The sequence below is a fragment of the Babylonia areolata genome, chromosome 19, assembly GCF_041734735.1.
Source record: "Babylonia areolata isolate BAREFJ2019XMU chromosome 19, ASM4173473v1, whole genome shotgun sequence".
Taxonomy (NCBI): Eukaryota; Metazoa; Mollusca; class Gastropoda; order Neogastropoda; family Buccinidae; genus Babylonia; species Babylonia areolata.
The window spans coordinates 44,554,722-44,576,197 of record NC_134894.1 but is presented as its reverse complement, the minus strand read 5'-3'; the positions used below and the strand labels follow the sequence as shown (position 1 = coordinate 44,576,197).

At 43.6% G+C, this 21,476-nt stretch overlaps 1 protein-coding gene across 1 annotated transcript in view; it reads left to right on the top strand.

The window, feature by feature from the left end:
* The window catches only part of LOC143294330 (corticotropin-releasing factor receptor 2-like), an 82,773-nt gene that overhangs the window by 45,849 nt on the left and 15,448 nt on the right, over positions 1-21,476 (top strand). The window contains exons 6-9 of the mRNA XM_076605781.1: positions 160-245; positions 8,978-9,113; positions 14,810-14,851; positions 17,199-17,312. Of these exons, the coding sequence (XP_076461896.1) occupies positions 160-245; positions 8,978-9,113; positions 14,810-14,851; positions 17,199-17,312 (378 nt within the window). The remainder of the gene's footprint in view (positions 1-159; positions 246-8,977; positions 9,114-14,809; positions 14,852-17,198; positions 17,313-21,476) is intronic.

Genomic DNA, 21,476 nt, shown 5'->3' with positions numbered 1-21,476 from the left:
TGTTGTTATTTTTCTTTTTACAGAAAAAATGTCAACAACAAAAAATGGTATCCCTGTTCAATGAAATGGTTCATGTGTAAACAAATGATCAGTAATAGATTATGAATGATGTTAATGACACGAGAAAAATGTCTGCTTCTGCATCTCTGTGTGTTTCAGATAAACTGTGCATTCCTGGTGAACATCATTCGTGTCTTGGTGGTGAAGCTGAGAACAAACAACAGGCTAGAGTCGCTCAGAATACGGTAGGTGAACATACCGTTTGACCCTGGCCCACAAAGTTATCAGGGAAATTCCGTTTTTCGGGAATCCCCGAAGAAGTGTTTGGGGTTCTTTTTCGCATTGAAGTCGGTTGGGGTTACATTAAAAGTCCCTTTCTCCCTCGCTTTATTTAGAAGCTTGTGGCATCTGTCCCTGTTGTTTCGTCCGTCCTTTTGTTTTCTTCTGCTGGGCTTTGCACTTTGGTGTTGTCATCGGAGAGAACAGTCCAAATTCCACACACAGAAATTCATTGTGACAAACAGCAGTACAATACAATACAATACAATACAATACAATACAATACAATATCTTGTCAGCGGTGGGTCTGTGAGTGGAATTATTACATCCTGTTTTCGGAATGACAGTCTACCTTGGAGTTGTCCTCGGATTCAGACAGCAGTCCCTGAGAATTCCACGCGCAGAAATCTATTATGAAAGCAATGCAATGCAATGCAATGCAATGCAATACAATACAATACAATACAATATGCTTTCAGTGGCGGGTCTGTGAGCGGAGTTATTGCGACCTGTTTCCGGAGTGACACTACCTTGGGGTTGTCCTCTGACTGAGAGAGCAGTCCCAGCGAATTTCACACATAGAAATATGTTATGAAAACAAGTAAAGCAATACAATGCGATACAATACAATTCAGTACAATACAATACAATGCAATGCAATACAATACAATGCATTGCAATATAATACAATACAATGCAGTGCCTTGCAATACAATATGATGCAATACAATACAAGACAATACGATGCAATACAATATAATACAGTACAATACAATATGATACGATACGATACACAAGGTTCAGCACTATATAAATACCATTATCATTATTATTATGCGATACGATACGATACGATACGATACGATACGATACGATACGATACGATTCGATACGATACGATACGATACGATACGATAATCGATACGATACGATACGATACGATACGATACGATACGATTCGATACGATACGATACGATACGATACGATACGATACGATACGATACGATGCAACATCAGTGCCGGAGTTTTCTGAGTGGCAATCTTACCTTCTCTGTTTGTCTCCGTCCATACCGCGCGGAAAACGCTTCAGCATTGATTGCTTCGACACTGTTTGTCATCTGCCTCCCTCTGCTTCTGTCTGTCTGTTTCTGTGTATGTCTCTGCCCTTGCCTATGTGTCTCTGTCTGTCTGTCTGTCTGTCTACCTTTTTGTCTCTATCTCTGTCTGTCTGTCTGTCTCTCTCCCTCTCTCTCTCATTCTCTCTCTCCCTCTCTCCCTCTCTCTCTCTCTCCCTCTCTCTCTCTCCTCTCTCTCTCTGTCTCTCTGTCTCTGTCTATCTCTGTCTTTCTGTGTCTCTCTGTCTCTGTCTCTGTCTCTGTCTCTGTCTCTCTCTCTCTCTCTCTCTCTCTTTCAGCGTGCGCGCGCCCGTGTATGAAGATGCCTTCTTTCCGTAAACCGTGCACTTTACGACTGTTTTGTAGAAGAAGAGAAAGAAAGACATAAAGACTGAGAAGAAGGAATAAAGTTAAGAAACCAACAAATGCAGGCAACAAGATATTGCTCTAGTTTTCTCTTTTTCTCTTTTTTTCTTTCTTTTTTTTTTTTATAAGAAATAGTGTTACATGGTTGTTCAAATACACTCAGCCAGACACACACATCAGTATCTTTGTCGTTGCTATTGCTTTTCTTCAGAGAAACAGAACATGGGTTAACACAAGAGAGGCAAGACCTTCAAGACTCACTTGTGACTGAGAGTAAAACACACAAGCTTTTTATGTATTGAGTATAATTTCAAAATGTAATGTTTAAGATGAGAAAGATCAGTTTAAAGCAAATTAAGTCCCCTAGCATTAATTACAGAGTAATTTCCCTTTTTTTACTATCTGCACCAAAACGTTTGCAAAATAAATAAAACTTCCATGCTTAGCAAAAGAAGTTCCTGTTTGAACAAAAAATGATAATAATGACTCCTCTTGTGGTTGTGTCAGAATAAGAGGTCAAAGTCCCAAGTTACGAGAATACCAAAAATATAGATATAACAGTAAATGCAGTTCGCATATAGTTAGGCTTCATTGTTTATTTTTTTGTGCCCATCCCAGAGGTGCAATATTGTTTTAAACAAGATGACTGGAAAGAACTGAATTTTTCCTATTTTTATGCCTAATTTGGTGTCAACTGACAAAGTATTTGCAGAGAAAATGTCAATGTTAAAGTTTACCACGGACACACACACACACACACACACACACACACACACACACACACACACACACAACCGAACACCGGGTTAAAACATAGACTCACTTTGTTTACACAAGTGAGTCACCAAGAAAAACTCGGCGCTTCAATATCTTAGTTATTCTGGTGCGAAAGAAATACTGTAGAGATTAACCCAGCAAACAAACAGACTCCAGAATATCTTAGTTTCTATCTTGGGAAAGAAACCCGGGACAGAAAGCATAGTCATTTTCTTTAGGAGGAATCTGTCTTCCACAGTGTTTTGTTGCCCGGGAAGACATCTTTCTTGGTCGCCAGAGGGCGCTCAAGACCGGAAGCTGTGTTCGTGAGCGCCATTTTTTTTTTTTTTTTTTCTTTTAGCGGCACCATCTCAGCACGTGATGGCGTGCGAGAACAAGAGATGGCTTTAGCGGCTGCACCTTTGGTCCGAAATGGCAGCTCTTGGAACAGGGGCTCGTAATGTCCGCTTTCCTTCTTGTCTGGGGGTGGGTAGGGGGGTGGGGGCGTGTTGGATGGGAGGGAGGGGGTGTGATTAGGGAGATTCCTCCTTTCATTTTGCACTTCCGTTACTCCTGTGTTGGTTTATCATTATTATTATTATTATTGTTATTATTATCATCATTATTGTTTCTTCTTATTTTTACTCTTATTGTTCTTTACTCGTCCATCCATCCTTATGTCCGTCCGTCCGTCTGTCCATCAGTCTATTCCAGCGTTCCTCATTGAGTGAGTGAGTGAGTGAGTTATTTTTGTAAGCCCGTGCTAAAACAGAAGTGTTGCGTTCTGCGGTGTAATATGTGTCATTTCATGGGTGCTATTGCCGAGTAACAAGAGCTTTGCACTGTTTCAATCTGGAGGTCTTGGATTCAATTGTGTTGTGTTGTGTTGTGTTGTGTTGTATTGTATTGCATTGTATTGTATTGTATTACTTTTAGCCACAACACATTTCTCTGTTGAAATTCGGGCTGCTCTCCCAAAATGCAGCGCCGCCCGTATATATATATATATATATATATATATATATTTCTGTCTGCAAGTGTGTGTGTTTTGCTATCAAAGTGGATTTTTCTACATGATTTTCCCAGAGACAACCCTTTTGTAGCCTTGGGTTCCGTTTCTTATCTGCAGCAAGGCCAAGTGCCCGCTGTGTACAAGAAACCACAGTTTGTCGTCTGGTCCGAAAGACTAGCACCCAGACCTGCAATGCAAAGCCTCGTAGAGGGAGGAGTAGAAAGAAAGAAAGAAAGAAAAAAAATCCTGGTCTGTATATGTGGGACCCGAGACTCGTTGAGACTCGATTCCTAGTGAGGTGCATTAACCACTGAGCCACCGCTCAACTTGTGTGCGAAATGTGTCCAAATGCACAGTTTCAGTTTCAGTTTTAAGTTTTCAGCTTCTTAAGGAGGCGTCACTGCGTTCGGACAAATCCATATATGCCACACCACATCTGCTAGGCAGATGCGTGACCGGCAGCAGAACACTGCGTTTAGTCAGGCCTTGAGTGCATGTTGATATATTTGTGTACCTATCAGAGTGGATTCATTCTACAGAATTTTGCCAGAGGACAACACACTCGTTTGCCATCAGTGCGCCAAGTGTGTGCTGTACACGGCGGGACCTAGGTTTATCGTTTCCTCCGAATGACTAGACGCTCAGTTTGAATTTCCAGTCAAACTTGGGAAGGGGAGAAAGGGCAAGAGCAGGATTCGAACCCACGCCATCACGGACTCTCTGTCTTGGCAGCTGGAGCGTCTTAACCATTCTGCCAACCTTCACTTTCCCTGGTTGGTGATGCAACTGACACCCACTCGAGTCGGCGAAATTTGGCGACCAGCCGCTGTGTGAGATGCTGACACTTGACAGTCTGTCCGTCTTATGGGTGGAGTCACGCTACGGACGTGGTTATTCTATCTCTCGCTAATGCTGTATCCTTTTTTTTTTTTTTTTTTTTTTTTTTTTTGGCAGCGTCCTCTTCGCGTTTCTGATGGATTCATTTCGCCTGTTCTTGTGTGTGGTGGTGTTGTTTTGTTTTTTCTGACCCGACCCTCTGTCTTCATCTGTCTGGAAGTCTGGCTGGCTGCCTCTCGGATGTGTATGTGTGTGTGTGTGTGTGTGTGTGTGTGTGTGTGTGTGTGTGTGTGTGTGTGTGTGTGTGTGTGTGTGTGTGTGTGTGTGTGTGTGTGTGTGTGTGTGCGTGCGAACGCCAAAACAATGCATCTAGATATGTCTAGATGCATTGGCCACACACACGCACACACACACACACACACACACACACACACACACATATATATATATATATATATATGTAACTATATATCTGTGTGTGTGTGTGTAATTGTATTATGTGTGTATATATATATATATATATATATATATATATATATATATATATATATATATATATATATATATATACAGAGAGAGAGATAGAGATATGAGAGACGGAGGAGGGGATCATGCGATGAAAAAAAACCCAAAACTTTAATCTTTCAATATTTCATACTTTAAGCATGATTTATCCTTCCTGTTTGCCCCACGCTAACCAACATCAACTTCATGCAGCACGTGATTTCAAAAGCGAAAGCGAGTAAGAGAAATATGTAGATAAAACGAGATTACGTGAAAGAACGACGGAGGGAGGGGGCGGGGGAGAAGAAAATTAAAAGAATGGAAGGGAGAGGGGGTGGCTAGAAGAAGATGAAATTGAATTTGAACAGTTTGTATTCGGCTTGTTGACGTTGTGCTGTGGGTGTGTCACCAGTCTGAACAGAGCTCGACAGACTTTAATAACAAAACAAAGAGAAGAGAAAAGAATGGAAAATAACTGTTCTGTAAATAACACAAGATCTGTCAGTCTGTACATCCTTCCTCCTATGTTGCTCGGTTCCAGCAGAAAATGTCTGACTCTCTGAAATTCGTTTCAGGGATTATTAACGGGCGGGGGTTGGGAAATAAGTTCCAATCGTTCGTTCCTTTGATAGCTGAACACTCTGTGTGTGTGTGTGTGTGTGTGTGTGTGTGTGTGTGTGCGTGTGTGTGTGTGTGTGTGTGTGTGTGTGTGCGTGCGTGCGTGCGCGCGTGCGTGCTTCGTGTGTGTGCGCGCGTGCGTGCTTGCATGCGTGCGTACGTGTGTATATGTTGTTCTTTTTTCGTTTTAGGGGGGTCTGGGGGGGGGGGGGGTTGTTGTTGTTTTTTTGTTGGTGGTGCCGTAGTTTTAATATTCTTCTTTTCACATTTGCTGACCAAAAAAACAAACAAAAAAAACAACAAAAAAACAAGTTCAGCGATTGCTTTGAGAAACTACATCACACATTACGTTTTCCTAATCCATTTCCTCCCTTCCTGCTCTGGGGCTTTGTGAGTCAACCAGAGGCTGTGTGATCAACGGACATGAAGGGAAACGAGAAAAGAAAAAAAAAAAAAAAAAAAGGTGGGGGTGGGCCATGGGGGGGGAGAGACGGCGGGGGTGGAAGGAAGAATAGAAAAGAAAAGAAATAAAGCATGATAAGAGTCGAGGAAAGAAAAGTATGAACAATGAAGAAAGAAAAATAAATAAATAAGAAAAAAAATAATTATAATAATGAAATAATAGATTTTTTAATCAAACAATAAAGAAAAAAAGAGATAAATATATATATATATATATATAATATAATACACACACACACACACACACACACACACACACACACACACACACATATATATATATATATATATATATGAGGGCGCCGAGAACAAACACAGGAGGAGGATAAAAGACAGAACAGCGGAACTTCACTGCAAAGCACGCCGGGCCGGTAGCCTAAAGGGTTATGAAATTGTGGGAGAGGAAAAAAACAACAACCGAAAAGCACGTAAAACAAATGTTTGTTTTTTTTAATAAATGTTTCACGGGAAAGGAAACGAAAAAGAAAAAAAAGGGACAAAAAATATCAAACGCGCATCTTGAACAAACGTTAAAAGAAAGACAGAGTACGTACAAAAAATATCAAACGCGCATCTTGAACGGACGTTAAAAGAAAGACAGAGTACGTACAAAAAATATCAAACGCGCATCTTGAACAAACGTTAAAAGAAAGACAGAGTACGTACAAAAAATATCAAACGCGCATCTTGAACAAACGTTAAAAGAAAGACAGAGTACGTACAAAAAATATCAAACGCGCATCTTGCACAGACGTTAAAAGAAAGACAGAGTACGTACAAAAAATATCAAACGCGCATCTTGCACAGACGTTAAAAGAAAGACAGAGTACGTACAAAAAATATCAAACGCGCATCTTGCACAGACTTTAAAAGAAAGACAGAGTACGTACAAAAAATATCAAACGCGCATCTTGCACAGACGTTAAAAGAAAGACAGAGTACGTACAAAAAATATCAAACGCGCATCTTGCACAGACGTTAAAAGAAAGACAGAGTACGTACAAAAAATATCAAACGCGCATCTTGAACAAACGTTAAAAGAAAGACAGAGTACGTACAAAAAATATCAAACGCGCATCTTGAACAAACGTTAAAAGAAAGACAGAGTACGTACAAAAAATATCAAATGCGCATCTTGAACAGACGTTAAAAGAAAGACAGAGTACGTACAAACGAAAGAACGAAAACAAAAAAGAAAGAGAGAGAGAGGGAGGAAGAGAGAGAGAGAAAGAAATGAAGGAAGAAAGAGAGCAGGAACGACTGGATGAAAGCGGCGAAAGATTCGATGAAAGCGGCGATAGAAATAAAACCAAAAACAAACAAAAAAAAAAAAAACCAACACAAAGAATAGGAAAAGAAGTGAACAGATAGAAACGGGGCATTAGCAAACTGCTGTTGGTTTTGCAATGGAAAAAAATAGGAACAGAAGAATAACACGGATCAGCCGCCGGCCTGTTTGTTTTTTGGTGTTTTTTTTTTTCCAGTCTTTATTTGATAATCTGCTGCAGAGAAAGTGCACATACACACGAAGGAGGGTGGACGAGAGATCAGATTAGGGAATACAATACAATACAGTGCGATGCAATACAGTACAATGCAATACAATACAATACAATACGATTTGATTGAATACAATACAATACATGTAGTGATGGCCTAAAGGTAACGCGTCCGCCTAGGAAGCGAGAGAATCTGAGCGCGCTGGTTCGAATCACGACTCAGCCGCCGATATTTTCTCCCCCTCCACTAGACCTTGAGTGGTGGTCTGGACGCTAGTCATTCGGATGAGACAATAAACCGAGGTCCCGTGTGCAGCATGCACTTAGCGCACGTAAAAGAACCCACGGCAACAAAAAGGTTGTTCCTGGCAAAATTCTGTAGAAAAATCCACTGCGATAGGAAAAACAAATAAAACTGCACGCAGGAAAAAATTTATAAAAAAATGGGTGGCGCTGTAGTGTAGCAACGCGCTCTTCTTGGGGAGAGCAGCCCGAATTTCAAACAGAGAAATCTGTTGTGATAAAAAGAAATACAAATACAATACGATATGATACGATATGATTGAATACAATACAATACGATTAGATATAATTACAATACGATACAATGCAGTGCATTCCACTTAATAGATGTTTTAGCGCTAAACCCTTTCCCCCTGCATTTGGCACTACGTTTCAGAAAAGCCATCAAGGCGACCATCATCCTGCTAAAGATACGATTAGATACCATTACATTACGATACAGTGCAGTGCTGTGCAATAATTTTACAAGGTTGACTTTCTCTTCATGTCCGTTGCAGTTTGTATTCCACTAAACAGATGTTTAACGCTAAACCGTCCCCCCCCCACCCACCCACACCCCCACCCCTGCATTTGGCACTACGTTTCAGAAAAGCCATCAAGGCGACCATCATCCTGCTAAAGATACGAATAGATACCATTACATTACGATACAGTGCAGTGTTGTGCAATGATTTTACAGGGTTGACTTTCTCTTCATGTCCATTGTAGTAGTTTTTATTCCACTATATAAACGTTTTAACGCTAACCCCCTCCCCCCCAGCCCCACCCTCGAGTTTGGTACTGCTTTTCAGAAAAGCCATCAAGGCGACCATCATCCTGCTATAGATACGATTGAATATAATTACATTACGATACAGTGCAGTGCTGTGCAACGAGTTTACAGGGTTGACTTTCTTTTCATGTCCGTTGTAGCAGTTTTTATTCTACTATATAAACGTTTTAATGCTAACGCCCGTACCTCCCCCCACCACCTGCCACCCGCCCCGCGCACCCTCCCCCACCATCCCCACCACCCTGCGTTTGGCACTACGTTTCAGAAAAGCCATCAAGGCGACCATCATCCTGCTATAGATACGATTAAATACAATAACATTACGATGCAGTGCAATGCTATACAGTAATTTTACAGGGTTGGCTTTTTTGTTCATGTCTATTGTAGTTTTTATTCCACTAATAGACCCCTTCCCCCCCCCCCCCCCCCCTTGCGTTTGGCATTACGTTTCAGAAAAGCCATCAAGGCGACCATCATCCTGCTGCCTCTGCTGGGCATCACCAATCTGCTGTTCCTGCTGAAGCCTGCCGAGCAGGGCCCTCTGATGGTGGCCTACAGGGTGGTCAACGCCATCATGCCTTCATGCCAGGTCTCTGAGCCTTGGATGACGACGACGATGACGACGATGACGATAACTACGAGGACGTGGAAGAGGAGGAGTGGGAGGGGGAGGAGGGCGATAATGATGACGATGACGATGATGATGATGGTGGTGGTGGTGGTGGTCGCGGTGGTGGTGGTGTTCGTGTTGGTGGTTGTGGTGGAAGTGGTGGTGACGATGATTATGATAGTTTGGTGGTGGTGGTGGTGATGATTATGATGGTAGTGGTAATGGGTGACGATGATGATGATGGTGGTGGATATGATGTGGTATTGTATTTGTATTTCTCCTCTTTTTGTCACAACAGATTTCTCTGTGTGAAATTCGGGCTGCTCTCCCCAAGGAGAGCGCGTCGCTACACTGAGAGCGCCACCCATTTTGTTTTTGTTGTTTTTTTCCTGCGTGCAGTTTTATTTGTTTTTCCTATCGAAATGGATTTGTCTACTGAATTTTGCCAGGGACAAACCTTTTGTTGCCGTGGGTTCTTTTACGTGTGCTAAGTGCATGCTGCACACGGGACCTCGGTTGATCGTCTCATTCGAATGACTAGTGTCCAGACTACCACTCAAGGTCTAGTGGAGGGGGAGAAAATATTGGCGACTGTACCGTGATTCGAACCAGTGCGCTCAGATTCTCTCGCTTCCTAGGCGGACGCGTTACCTCAAGGCCATCACTCCACATGGTAGCCTACAGAGCGGTGAACGCAGTCCTAGACCCTGCCTCTATGCCTTGCTTCTCCATACTTGGTGGTGATAGTTGTGGTGGGAATGATAACAAAACCACTAGCAGCGTAGTAAGCTTTATTTTAGGTGTCTTTGGTAGTAGTAAAATTAGTAGTAGTAGTAGTAGCAGTAGCAGCAGTATTAGTAGCTGGAGTAGTTGTTGCAGCAGAAGGAGGAAGGGGAGCAACAGCAGCAGCAGTAGTAGTAGTAGTAGTAGTAGATGTAGAAAGCTTTGTTTTAATTGTCCCTGGGTTTTAGATGTAGGAGTAGAAGTAGTAGCAGCAGCAACAGCAGCAGCATTCATTGTGGTAGTAGGAGGAGAAACAACAGTCCCAAATGCAGCAACAGCAGTAGCATTAGTAGAAGTTGTAGCTGTTTTAGTAGCAGCAGCAACAGCAGCAGCTTTCATTGTATAGGAGGGAAACAACAGTCAAGCAGCATAAAACGCAGCAACAGAGATTATTGTGGTAGTAGGAGGAGAACAACAGTCCAACAACGCAGAAGACCAACAGCATCAGCATTATGTGGTATAGCAGTCCAAATGCAGGTATAAGAAGCAGCAGCAGCAGCAGCAGCAGTTGTATGAATGAATGAATGAATGATATGGACACGTATATAGCGCCTATCCTCGGTCAAAGCGCTTTACAAACACGCGGCCATTTGCACAACAGACTGCCTTCCTGGGTGGAGCCCGACTGACAGCTGCCACTGGGCGCTCATCATCCGTTGCATGTGTCATTTAACTCACTCAGTACGGCCAGTCCTCTCTTCTCCTCTACACAGACCCCTCGGATGTCCAGTAGGTGTCTGAATGACCCAGCCTTTAGCTCCCGTCGTCAGAATTGTGGTATTCTTTGTCAACATTCATGTCTTCAGTATAAGAGCCTTCCGCTTGCAATATTTTGATGATGGTAATTGGGGTGAAACGCTGTTAACGTCGTCTATTTCGCCGTTCGTTTGGAGAGAGTTAATCAGATTTCAGGCACGCACGCTCAGACAGGCATGTAACATTTCACGTGTATGACCGTTTCATTTATTTACCCTGCCATGTATTTGTATTGTATTTGTATTTGTATTTCTCATTTTGTCACAACAGATTTCTCTGTGTGAAATTCGGGCTGCTCTCCACAGGGAGAGCGAGTCGCTACACTACAGCGCCACCCTTTTTTAAAAAAATTTTTCCTGCGTGCAGTTTTATTTGTTTTTCCTATCGAGGTTGATTTTTCCACATAATTTTGCCAGAAACAACCCCTTTTATTGCTGTGGGTTCTTATACGTGCGCTGAGTGCATGCTGCACACGGGACTTCGGTTTATCATCTCATCCGAATGACTAGCGTCCAGACCACCACTCAAGATCTAGTGGAGGAGAAAAAAATATCGGCGGCTGAGTCGTGATTCGAACCAGCGCGCTCAGATTCTCTCGCTTCCTTAGCGGACGCGTTACCTCTAGGCCATCATGTAGGCAGCTATACTCCGTTTTCGGGGGTGTGCATGCTGGGAATGTTCTTGTTTCCATAACCCATCCAAACGCTGACATGGATTACAGGGTCTTTAACGTGCGTATTTGATCTTCTGCGTGCGTAAACACACGAAGGGGGTTCAGGCACGAGCAGGTCTGCACATATGCTGACCTGGAAGATCGGAAATAAATCTCCACCCTTTACTCACCAGGCGCCACAACCGAGGTTTGAACCAGCAACCCACAGATTGAAAGTCCAACGCTTTAACCACTCGGCTGCTGCGCCCGGCTGTTGTGCTCGCAGTGGCAGCAGTGTTGGTATTGACAGCAGCGACCGTCTTTGTTCCCGAGTAGTAGTGGGTCTACTATCAGCGCCTGTTACTGTCGTGAACACTGATGTGGTCTGTTCACGGGTCGATGTCCCTCTGAATCTCTGTTGAATCTGTTCAGCACTGCCTCTGTCATTCAGTCTGGTTCAGTGCTGACATAAAAACTGATAGATAAAAAAATTGTATATATGCAAGCAGAAAAACAAAGCAGACGAGGAAGAAGTGGCAAAGTAAATACTTTGTGGAATCATCTACAGAAGAAGTGTATGTATAATCGGTCAAAGTCGTGTTCGTTCTTGTCCGTTGCTTCCTGGAAGCAGAGGTCCCTGATGACTGTCTTCTAGAGGCCTGACTCCGTGCGTTGGGTTTATACGAAGGACAGGCATGCGCTTCGTTTGTTTTGTTTTGTTGTTTGTTTGTTTTTCTAAATAGCAGACGTGGTGTAGCGAATACGGATCAGTCCGAACACTTTTGACACCACCTTGAAACCGAAACTAAAACTGAAAACTGTCTACGGAGATGTCAGTGCACGCCTCCTCCTATGTGATTGATCTCTTCCTCGTGTCAGTTGTGTGTGTGTGTGTGTGTGTGTGTGTGTGTGTGTGTTGTTTGTTTGTTTTTTTTGTTGTTGTTTTTACAGCCGTGCTTGTGTCAGTGGTTGTGGTGTGCCCCCCCCCCCCCCCGCCCCCCCCGCCCCCCCCCCCCCACACCTCCTCTCTCACCCTTCCCCCCACCGGCCATACCCCCCACACCCCCACACACAAAAACTTCCTCCACTGCACCCTGTAGGGATGTCGGGGGCTCTTTCAGTATAATTGTGTATTGGAAGGTTTCCTTTCGTCTTGTTTTTCTCGCTTCTTTGTGTGTCCGTCTTTTGTCTGTCGCCTCTGTTTGTTTTTGTTGGGCTTTTTTTTTTTTATCCCCATTCCCTGCCCTACTGCCAGGTCCTTTCAGCTGTGTTTGTTCTGAAACTCATGCTCTCTCCACACTTGGTCTGTGGGCATACAAGTCGTTCTGTTTTGTTTTTGTTTGTTTTTCTTCTTCTTCTTCTTCTTTCTTTCTTTCTTTCTTTTTACTGTGAGATGCCCGTCAGCAATTTTGGTTATTTATGTATTTTTTGTGCTGTGTTTGCTGCACTTTCTATAATTATTTAGTGCTTTTCCACAGGGAGGGGGTGGGTGGGAGTGTTTTGTTGTTGTTGTTGTTGTTGTTGCTTTTCAAACCTCTGGCGGAAAAACTGTAGCGCCATCAGACATTTATTCAGGGTTTGATCACTGTGGTGGAACAAGTGAGTGTTCCCCATTCTCTCTTCCCCGGTTTTTTGCCAGGTGTAACGACAAGCAAAGTTAAGACCACATAATACATGGTTTATTCCAAGGAACTCCTATGGGGTTCATGAAAATTGTTAACCCATTTCATGTAAGTAATGCGAAACGTAAATCGCATTTGACATCTTCAATCACCTGATATGTATGACGGGACATTAAACAAAATTCCTCCTCGCATTTGACACTGTGTTCGCAATAAATGACAGTGGCCACTTAACCCAGATGGCCGGGTGATGCGTTCAGGGAAAAACTGCCAGTCGTTTCAGCAACATGTAAAGTGTTGAGTATTGTGTTTCTGTTTTTATTACAGGATTTTGTTTTCATGGTTGGTTTCGCTTTTTAATGACTCCCATGTGGTCGGCTGTACATGCGGTGGTATGGCTGTTGTTGATGATAGAATAGAATAGAATAGAATATGTCTTTATTACCAAGTGTACCGGGGTCACAAGGAATATTGGAGGGGGTGGGGGGGGATAGTACAAAACAAGACACGAACATAAATCGAAAATCATACACAAACACAGATACAGTAGAAATTAGGATACATACAAGTGCATATCAATATAAAAACTTGTGCATACTCACACATGCACGCACTGCACACACACACACACACACACACACACACACACACACACACACACACACATGCACACACACACACACACACACACACACACACACACACACACACACACACACACACACACACACACACACACACACACACACACGTTTGAACAGAAGCTGCATATTACATGTGGATGGGGCTGATGACTAGATCTTCAGATAGATGGTTGTTGGTTGCACAATTCTATTTATCACACTGGATTTGTTAGCAACAATGATGGCAATAATGGTAATGATAATTCTATCCAGAGTTTTCTCAGAAGAGAGGTCCTTATGAGAAAAATAAAATTAAAAAAAAACTACATGCTGGAAAGTATACCGGAAAATGGAGTGTTGACAAAAGCTGCACTAATATCACCATGTGAACACGTGAGCACGGGAGCTGATGTCAGCTCCAAGTCCGTTTAGATATCTAACAATGTATCCGACTGATGGTTTATTCAAAAAAAAGGCCATGAATTAGTATGAACAGTGGGCAATAACAGAAGTTCGCATTGTCATCCTTACTGTATTTCGCAACGGGAGAGAGAAACCGTGACTTTCAGAAACCGTGACACTTTCCATCCAGCACTGTACAGAAGAGAAAGACGAAGATAAGGCTAGGACCGTTAAAAAAAAAAGTTGTTGTTTTTTTTAAACACCGAGTCCACAGGATGATGAATTCATTTCTCTGCCATTATGTAGCAGCCGTAAAAGAATCCAAGAAATCTTTTCATATCTCTCACAAGAGACATACCAAGAGACGCAAAATAGAAATAAAGAAAAGTAAGAACACACAACGAAAAGAGAAGAGAACGCATTCAGACAAACACAAAATGTCTGAAAACAAAACAAAGGCAGAATATTGGCCGCTCAAAAACACATTAACAGCAAACATTTTCTGCTGACACCTGAACAACCACGTTAATGGCATTACGAATATTGAATTACGCTTTTTTTTGTTTGTGTTTTGTTGTTGTTTTTGCTGCTTGTGTGTGTGTGTGCGCGCGCGCGCGCGCGTGTGTGTGTGTGTGTGTGTCTCTATCTGTGTCTGTGTCTCTGTGTGTCTGTCTGTCTCTGTGTCTGTCTCTGTCTCTCTCTCTCTGTATGTCTGTGTGTGTGTGTGTGTGTGTGTGTGTGTGTGTGTGTGGTTTCTCTAAAGAGGTTCGCCTCCAAGTGGCCCCTGCAGATATTACCGTCGTATTGTAAATCACCGGTGACTTTGTTTATTTCCAGGGCATCTTCGTCTCTGTGCTGTACTGCTTCATGAACGTTGAGGTAAGCAACATTAAGCTCGAGGTTATATCTTCTGTGTTCTTTTTTTTTTCTTCTTTTTTTCTTTTCTCCTGCTGGGGAACGGAGACAAATGCCAGTGTTAGTTTATGTGTGGATCACCCCTCCCATGACATACAGTCACGTCAGCTTTAGGGAGTCTTTCTAAGCACCCATCCCCATCTCCCCCCCCCCCACACACACACACATGCACACACCCCTCCCCCCAGCCCACCACCCTCACTCCCCACGCCTCTGTCTCTCTCGGTCTTTCTGTATGTATGTATGTATGTATGTATGCATGTCTCCCTCTGTCTCTGTCTGCCTGTCTGTCTGTCTGTCTCTCTCTCTCTCTCGTTCCATCTATCTATCTATCTGTCTGTCTGTCTGTCTGCCTGTCTATCTCTCTTTTCTTTTCATGTGTATGGAAAATGATCTGTGGATGACTATTTTCATGTATTTTCTCTGTGTGTGTGTGTGTGTGTGTGTGTGTGTGTGTGTGTGTGTGTGTGTGTGTGTGGTTTTGCTTGTTTCTTGGGTTGGTGTTTTCCCCAAGAGGGCTGGTTGTAGAAAAGTAATAATGCTTATTCCACTACCATCTTGAGATGAATTTCGTTTCGTTTCTTTTCGTTCCGTTTCTCTCTCTCTCTCTCTCTCTCTCTCTCTCTCTCTCTCTCTCTCTCTCTCTCTCTCTCTCTCTCTCGCTCTCTCTCTCTGATATGTCCAATATGTTGCACAGAACCAGAATCGGAAAGCTCATTTCCTGGTTGACAGTCGGGGGTATTCTGATCTCCAAAGAGATTGTTTTCCTCGTTACACAGCTATTTTGATAATACAGGCAGAAAAAAATGTTTGGATTATTCCAAGAAATATCAGCATATCATCGTGTGAAATCATCGATAAACGTCAATCATTTTCAATCATTTCATACAGTTGATCAAAATGTCTTGTAAGTTGTATTTATATTGATATTATTATGATATTTATTTATTATTATTATTATTATTATTATTATTCTGCCCAACACTCGGCTTATATCACAGATTGACATATGTTTACGTTTGGGCCAACAGCAAAGTGAAAGCTGTATTATCAATGGTTTCTCCAGTCAATGGGAAATCATTTACAGCTTAGTCTTTTGTGAAGGACTATGTCTCTCAAACTAGGAGGCAAAATTGCGCTGGCTCTTAGTGCTGCAGCCTTGTGGGCTAGTTGGTCTTTGGGAACCATCCCAACGCCGACTGTCCTAAAACCCTCTTGGCCGAGAGAGTGGGGATGTAACTTGGGCAAGACACTCTCCACTATAATCAAATTCTAGCCCAAATAGTCGGAACAGCAGTTGCCTCCTCTACTGTTCTGATGGTCAAAGTCGGACACGACTGACTATCATATATATATTATTATTATATTTAAAGTTATATTTATTACGCTGATGTGTTCGACAGATTCTTTCGAAAACGTTCGAGTTGAGCGTCATGCTGTTGTTGGATGTCCACCATCCATATCTACTTTGAGCCGAATTTACTGTCAGAAAATAAATGTAGTTTGCACTTTTCATGACTGGGACTACTGGTTTTAGTTTCCTTCTCTCTCGCTTCTTCTCTTGCTTTCTTTCCCACTCTCTCTCTCTCCCTCCCTCTCCTTCTCTCTCTTTCTATCTACCCTCTGGTGCACGTGTACGTCCACTACATATACACACATATATAAACATACACTCAAGTGCACGCAAACACACCTATGCAAATGCGTGCATGCAAGTGTCTAACTCGCTCGTTTTCATTGCCCTTTTGCCTATTCCCATCTTGCTCGTCTTTCCAATCTCTCGCTGGTTGGGCGTGTATGTGTGTGGGTGTTTGCTGCGCGCGTGCCCGTGTGTGTGTCTGTGTATGCGTGTGTGTGTGTGTGTGTGTGCAGGCGTGCACGAACGAGCGTGAGTGCAACCGTGTATGCATGTGAGTGCACGTGCGCATTGTTCTCAATCGTTTTTGTTTTTTGGGTTGTTTTTTTTTCACAGTGATTCTCTCTCTCTCTCTCTCTCTCTCTCTCTCTCTCTCTCTCTCTCTCTTTCTCTCTTTGCGTGTATTTGTGTGCGTGCGTGCGTGCGTGCGTGCGTGCGTGCGTGTATACATGCACTTGCATTTGCCTGTACGCGACAAGTGCCTGTTCAGTCGCGCGTGTTTGCGAGAGTGCATGCGTGTTTAAAGGGTTAAACCGAGCATGATCTTGAATGGAGGGTGTCCGAAGCCTGCGTTGATTAGATCTTCTTTCTTTCTTTCTTTCTTTCTTTCTTTTTCTCCTTCTTTTTTGTCCTTTCTTTTTTTTTCTTCTTTTTTTTTTCCTTTTGTTTTTCCAGGTGCAGAGCGTGATCCGGAAGAAGTGGAATCGCTTCCGGGTGAACCGCGCGCTGAACACGAGGTCACGGCGGCAAGGTTCGCGGACCTCCTCCTTCTTCCTGTCCCAATCTGAGGTAGTCCTTGTGTATCCCTCCGCTTGTAAGTAGTCCTTCTCCTGCCCTCCCCGCCTCCTTGCCCAACTGTAGCCGTCTCAGTCTCCTCATTCTCATCCTCCTCTTCCTCCTCACAGTGTCCTCCAGCAGTTTGTAAGTAGTTCTCTCATTGAAGCACCTGTATACGTGCTGGGTTTTTTGTTGTTGTTGTTGTTTTTTTCCCTTACGTATCACATACATCTGGACATGTTGTTTCAATACTGACCTGATAAAGAATTCAGGGTTTCCATTATATTGAAGTTAGTTCCGAATACAAATTTCATTATCGTAGAAAATATTTATACGATTTGGAGATGCGGTCTTGCCGGTAGCGTAGGAATACAGATTTCGTTATCTTTAAGGCTATGTACGTTTGGATACGTGGTAGCTCGATGAGTTGATGTTGAAAAAAATATAAAAGTTCAGTTGACTTAAAGCCTGTATACGTTTTGGATTTGTGTTAGCACATTGTTAGTGTTTGATTCAGATTGAAGTCTGTAGTAATACGCTTAGATGTTTGGAGATGTCGTTGCTCGCTATCTGAGTGTAGACTTAGGATTTTATTACTTCGAAGATTCTGCTTTTCTTCCAGATGATACGTTCGCTCACTGCCTTAGTGTACAGTTGTCATTATCTTGAAGATTGAACGAATCTAAAGATGCGGCATCTCACTAAGGTATTGTAGACTATAGGTTTCGTCACCTTGGAGACTTCAGGTTCGGTTCCCGGGTGGCAGAAAAACAAACAAGTCTTCTTCCGTGTCAGTCTTGATTGTTTTGAGGCAGTCGGATTTCAGTTCCTGTCGTTGGTACCGTTAGGCCCAGTCTGATGATGATGATGATGATGATGATGATGATGGTGTGTGTGTGTGTGTGTGTGTGTGTGTGTGTGTGTGTGTGTGTGTGTGTGTGTGTGTGTGTGTGTGTGTGTGTGTGTGTGTGTGTGTGTGTTTCCTTGTACTTCCCAAATAGAACGACCAAAGGGATGGTAGGCAATTAATGCAGGCAGTTACATGAACTTTAATCGATACGACAGACACGTGAGCCTTTGTCGAAAACTAAAACCTTTTCCACACCATCCTGTTTTCGCACACAGAAATTCAATCCACCCTAATACATGAAAAGATCGAGAATGACATCATTGTTTATGTGATGACTTCGTTGTTCGATTGACGAAATACCGAAAACTTCCGCACTGACAGTACCAGGCTGCTTCTGTCAAGCCCCACCATGAATCAGTGCAGCACGGGGCGTGTGGAGGTTCCACTCTGTTCTGTCTCACTATAGAGAACATACGCAGGCACGTTTTTTTTTGGGGGGGGGGAGGTGGGAGGGGGGGAGGGGGCTCGTGGAGGGGGGGGGGGGGGAGCAGGGGGTGCGGCTTCATACCATTTTATTTCGCTTTTTTTTTTAGTTGAATATTTTGTCACGATTTCCTAGCGAAGCTGGCTACCCACTTAGTATCATTGTGGTTGCTCTTTTTTTTTATTTCATTCTTTCTTTTTTGTCATATAAACTTACTAATTGATATGGATATGCCTGCACTGTTATGCAGATTTTGCCGCTTGAAGTGCTCCATGTGTGTATGTGTGTGTGTGTGTATGTGTGTGTGTGTGTGTGTGTGTGTGTGTGTGTGTGTGTTGGGAGGGGCAGGAGAAGGGAGTGGGGTGGGGGTGCTGTGCACGTACACACATGATTGAGTGATCACGCACTTTTGTGCACATATGTACGTTGTCTACTTTCTTGATGTAGTCAAAATGATCGTTGTTGGAGCTGTAAAAGAATAAGCCGAGGCAGTGTTGTTTTCCGTCCTGCCATCAATAGGAGAAAAGATAATTGTCACTAAACACTGTGTATGACAATTGGAGGGGATGCTTAACTGTGTGTGTTTGTGCTTGTGTGTGTGAAGGTACGTGCACGAGCGTGTGTGTGCGTGTGCGCGCGCTCGTGTGTGTGTGTGTGTGTGCGCGCGCGCGCGTACATTCTTGCTTCACCATAATTGTGCTCCTTTCAAATCATGACCATCTCCTACCTGGTGTGTCACTCGGCAGGCCGAACATTTCACATACTTTTGTCCAGCGGTTTATGCTTCCTTCTTTGCTGCTTCTGTTTTGGCTTGCACGCGCTACACACCTACTGCGCTTTTTACACTTGTGGCATGCGTGCACCACCCCTTCTGTGTGGGCTTTGCTATGGCAGAGGATTGTCGGGGGCCAGGAGAGGGGGTATTGGGTAGGATTCCACCTGACCTAATTTCTGCAGACCCAACCTCCTCATCAGTGTAACATTAACCTACCTTCTTTGAACTGGTCTCTGAAAAATAATCTCCTTCCCCCCATACCTTTCCAACTTTACCCCCCACTCCCGCTGTCCCTCCCCCGGCTCCCTCCCATGTACATGGTCCACCTTATCTTAAAGTGTATCTGAAAGTTTTTCTTTAAAAAAACAGTAAGCGATGCAGGTCAGTGTGTGTGTGTGTGTGTGTGTGTGTGTGTGTGTGTGTGTGTGTGTGTGTGTGTGTGTGTGTGTGTGTGTGTGTGTGTTCTTTGGTTGGTTTTTTTTGTTTTGTTTTTTTTTTTTTGGGGGGGGGGTTGTTTGTTTTTTCTTCGTTTTAATATCTGATATGCGTGGCTGTTCGTCTGGATGTGAGATCTGTTTGACGTTCCATTGGTGTTTCATGACTGTCTGTCTGTATGTGAATACATTATAACGTTCCAGCTGTGAGTCCTGTGTGTCTGAAGAGGAGTGAGGAACTAGGCTGTTTGTCAAGATGTGAAGTCTATCTGCCGTTCCATTTACGAGTCCTGGCTGTCTAAAGAGGGGTGAGGTCATGGCTGTTTTTTTCTGGATGTGAGGTCCTTATAACATTCCACTGGGGAGTCCTGGCTGTCTAAAGAGGGGTGAGGTCAGGCTGTTTGTCTGGATGTGAGGTCCTTATAACATTCCACTGGGGAGTCCTGGCTGTCTAAAGAGGTGTGAGATCAGGCTGCTGTCTGGATGTGAGGTCCTTATAACATTCCACTGGGGAGTCCTGGCTGTCTAAAGAGGGGTGAGATCAGGCTGTCTGGATGTGAGGTCCTTATAACATTCCACTGGGGAGTCCTGGCTGTCTAAAGAGGGGTGAGGTCATGGCTGTTTGTCTGGATGTGAGGACCTTATAACATTCCACTGGGGAGTCCTGGCTGTCTAAAGAGGTGTGAGGTCATGGCTGTTTTTTTTCTGGATGTGAGGTCCTTATAACATTCCACTGGGGAGTCCTGGCTGTCTAACGAGGTGTGAGATCAGGCTGCTGTCTGGATGTGAGGTCCTTATAACATTCCACTGGGGAGTCCTGGCTGTCTAAAGAGGTGTGAGATCAGGCTGCTGTCTGGATGTGAGGTCCTTATAACATTCCACTGGGGAGTTCTAGCTGTCTAAAGGGGGGTGAGATCAGGCTGTTTGGATGTGAGGTCCTTATAACATTCCACTGGGGAGTCCTGGCTGTCTAAAGAGGGGTGAGATCAGGCTGTCTGGATGTGAGGTCCTTATAACATTCCACTGGGGAGTCCTGGCTGTCTAAAGAGGGGTGAGGTCATGGCTGTTTTTTTCTGGATGTGAGGTCCTTATAACATTCCACTGGGGAGTCCTGGCTGTCTAAAGAGGGGTGAGGTCATGGCTGTTTTTTCTGGATGTGAGGTCCTTATAACATTCCACTGGGGAGTCCTGGCTGTCTAAAGAGGGGTGAGGTCATGGCTGTTTTTTTCTGGATGTGAGGTCCTTATAACATTCCACTGGGGAGTCCTGGCTGTCTAAAGAGGGGTGAGGTCATGGCTGTTTGTCTGGATGTGAGGTCCTTATAACATTCCACTGAGGATTCCTGGCTGTCTAAAGAGGGGTGAGGTCATGGCTGTTTGTCTGGATGTGAGGTCCTTATAACATTCCACTGGGGAGTCCTGGCTGTCTAAAGAGGGGTGAGGTCTAGGCTGGTTGTCTGGATGTGAAGTCTATCTGGCGTTCCATTTAGGAGTCCTGGCTGTCTAAAGAGGGGTGAGGTCTTGGCTGTTTGTCTGGATGTCAGGTCCCTATAACATTCCACTTGGGAGGCCTGGCTATCTGAACAGGGACATAGCTGTTTAACCTGATGTGAGGTCCCTATGACGTTCCAGAG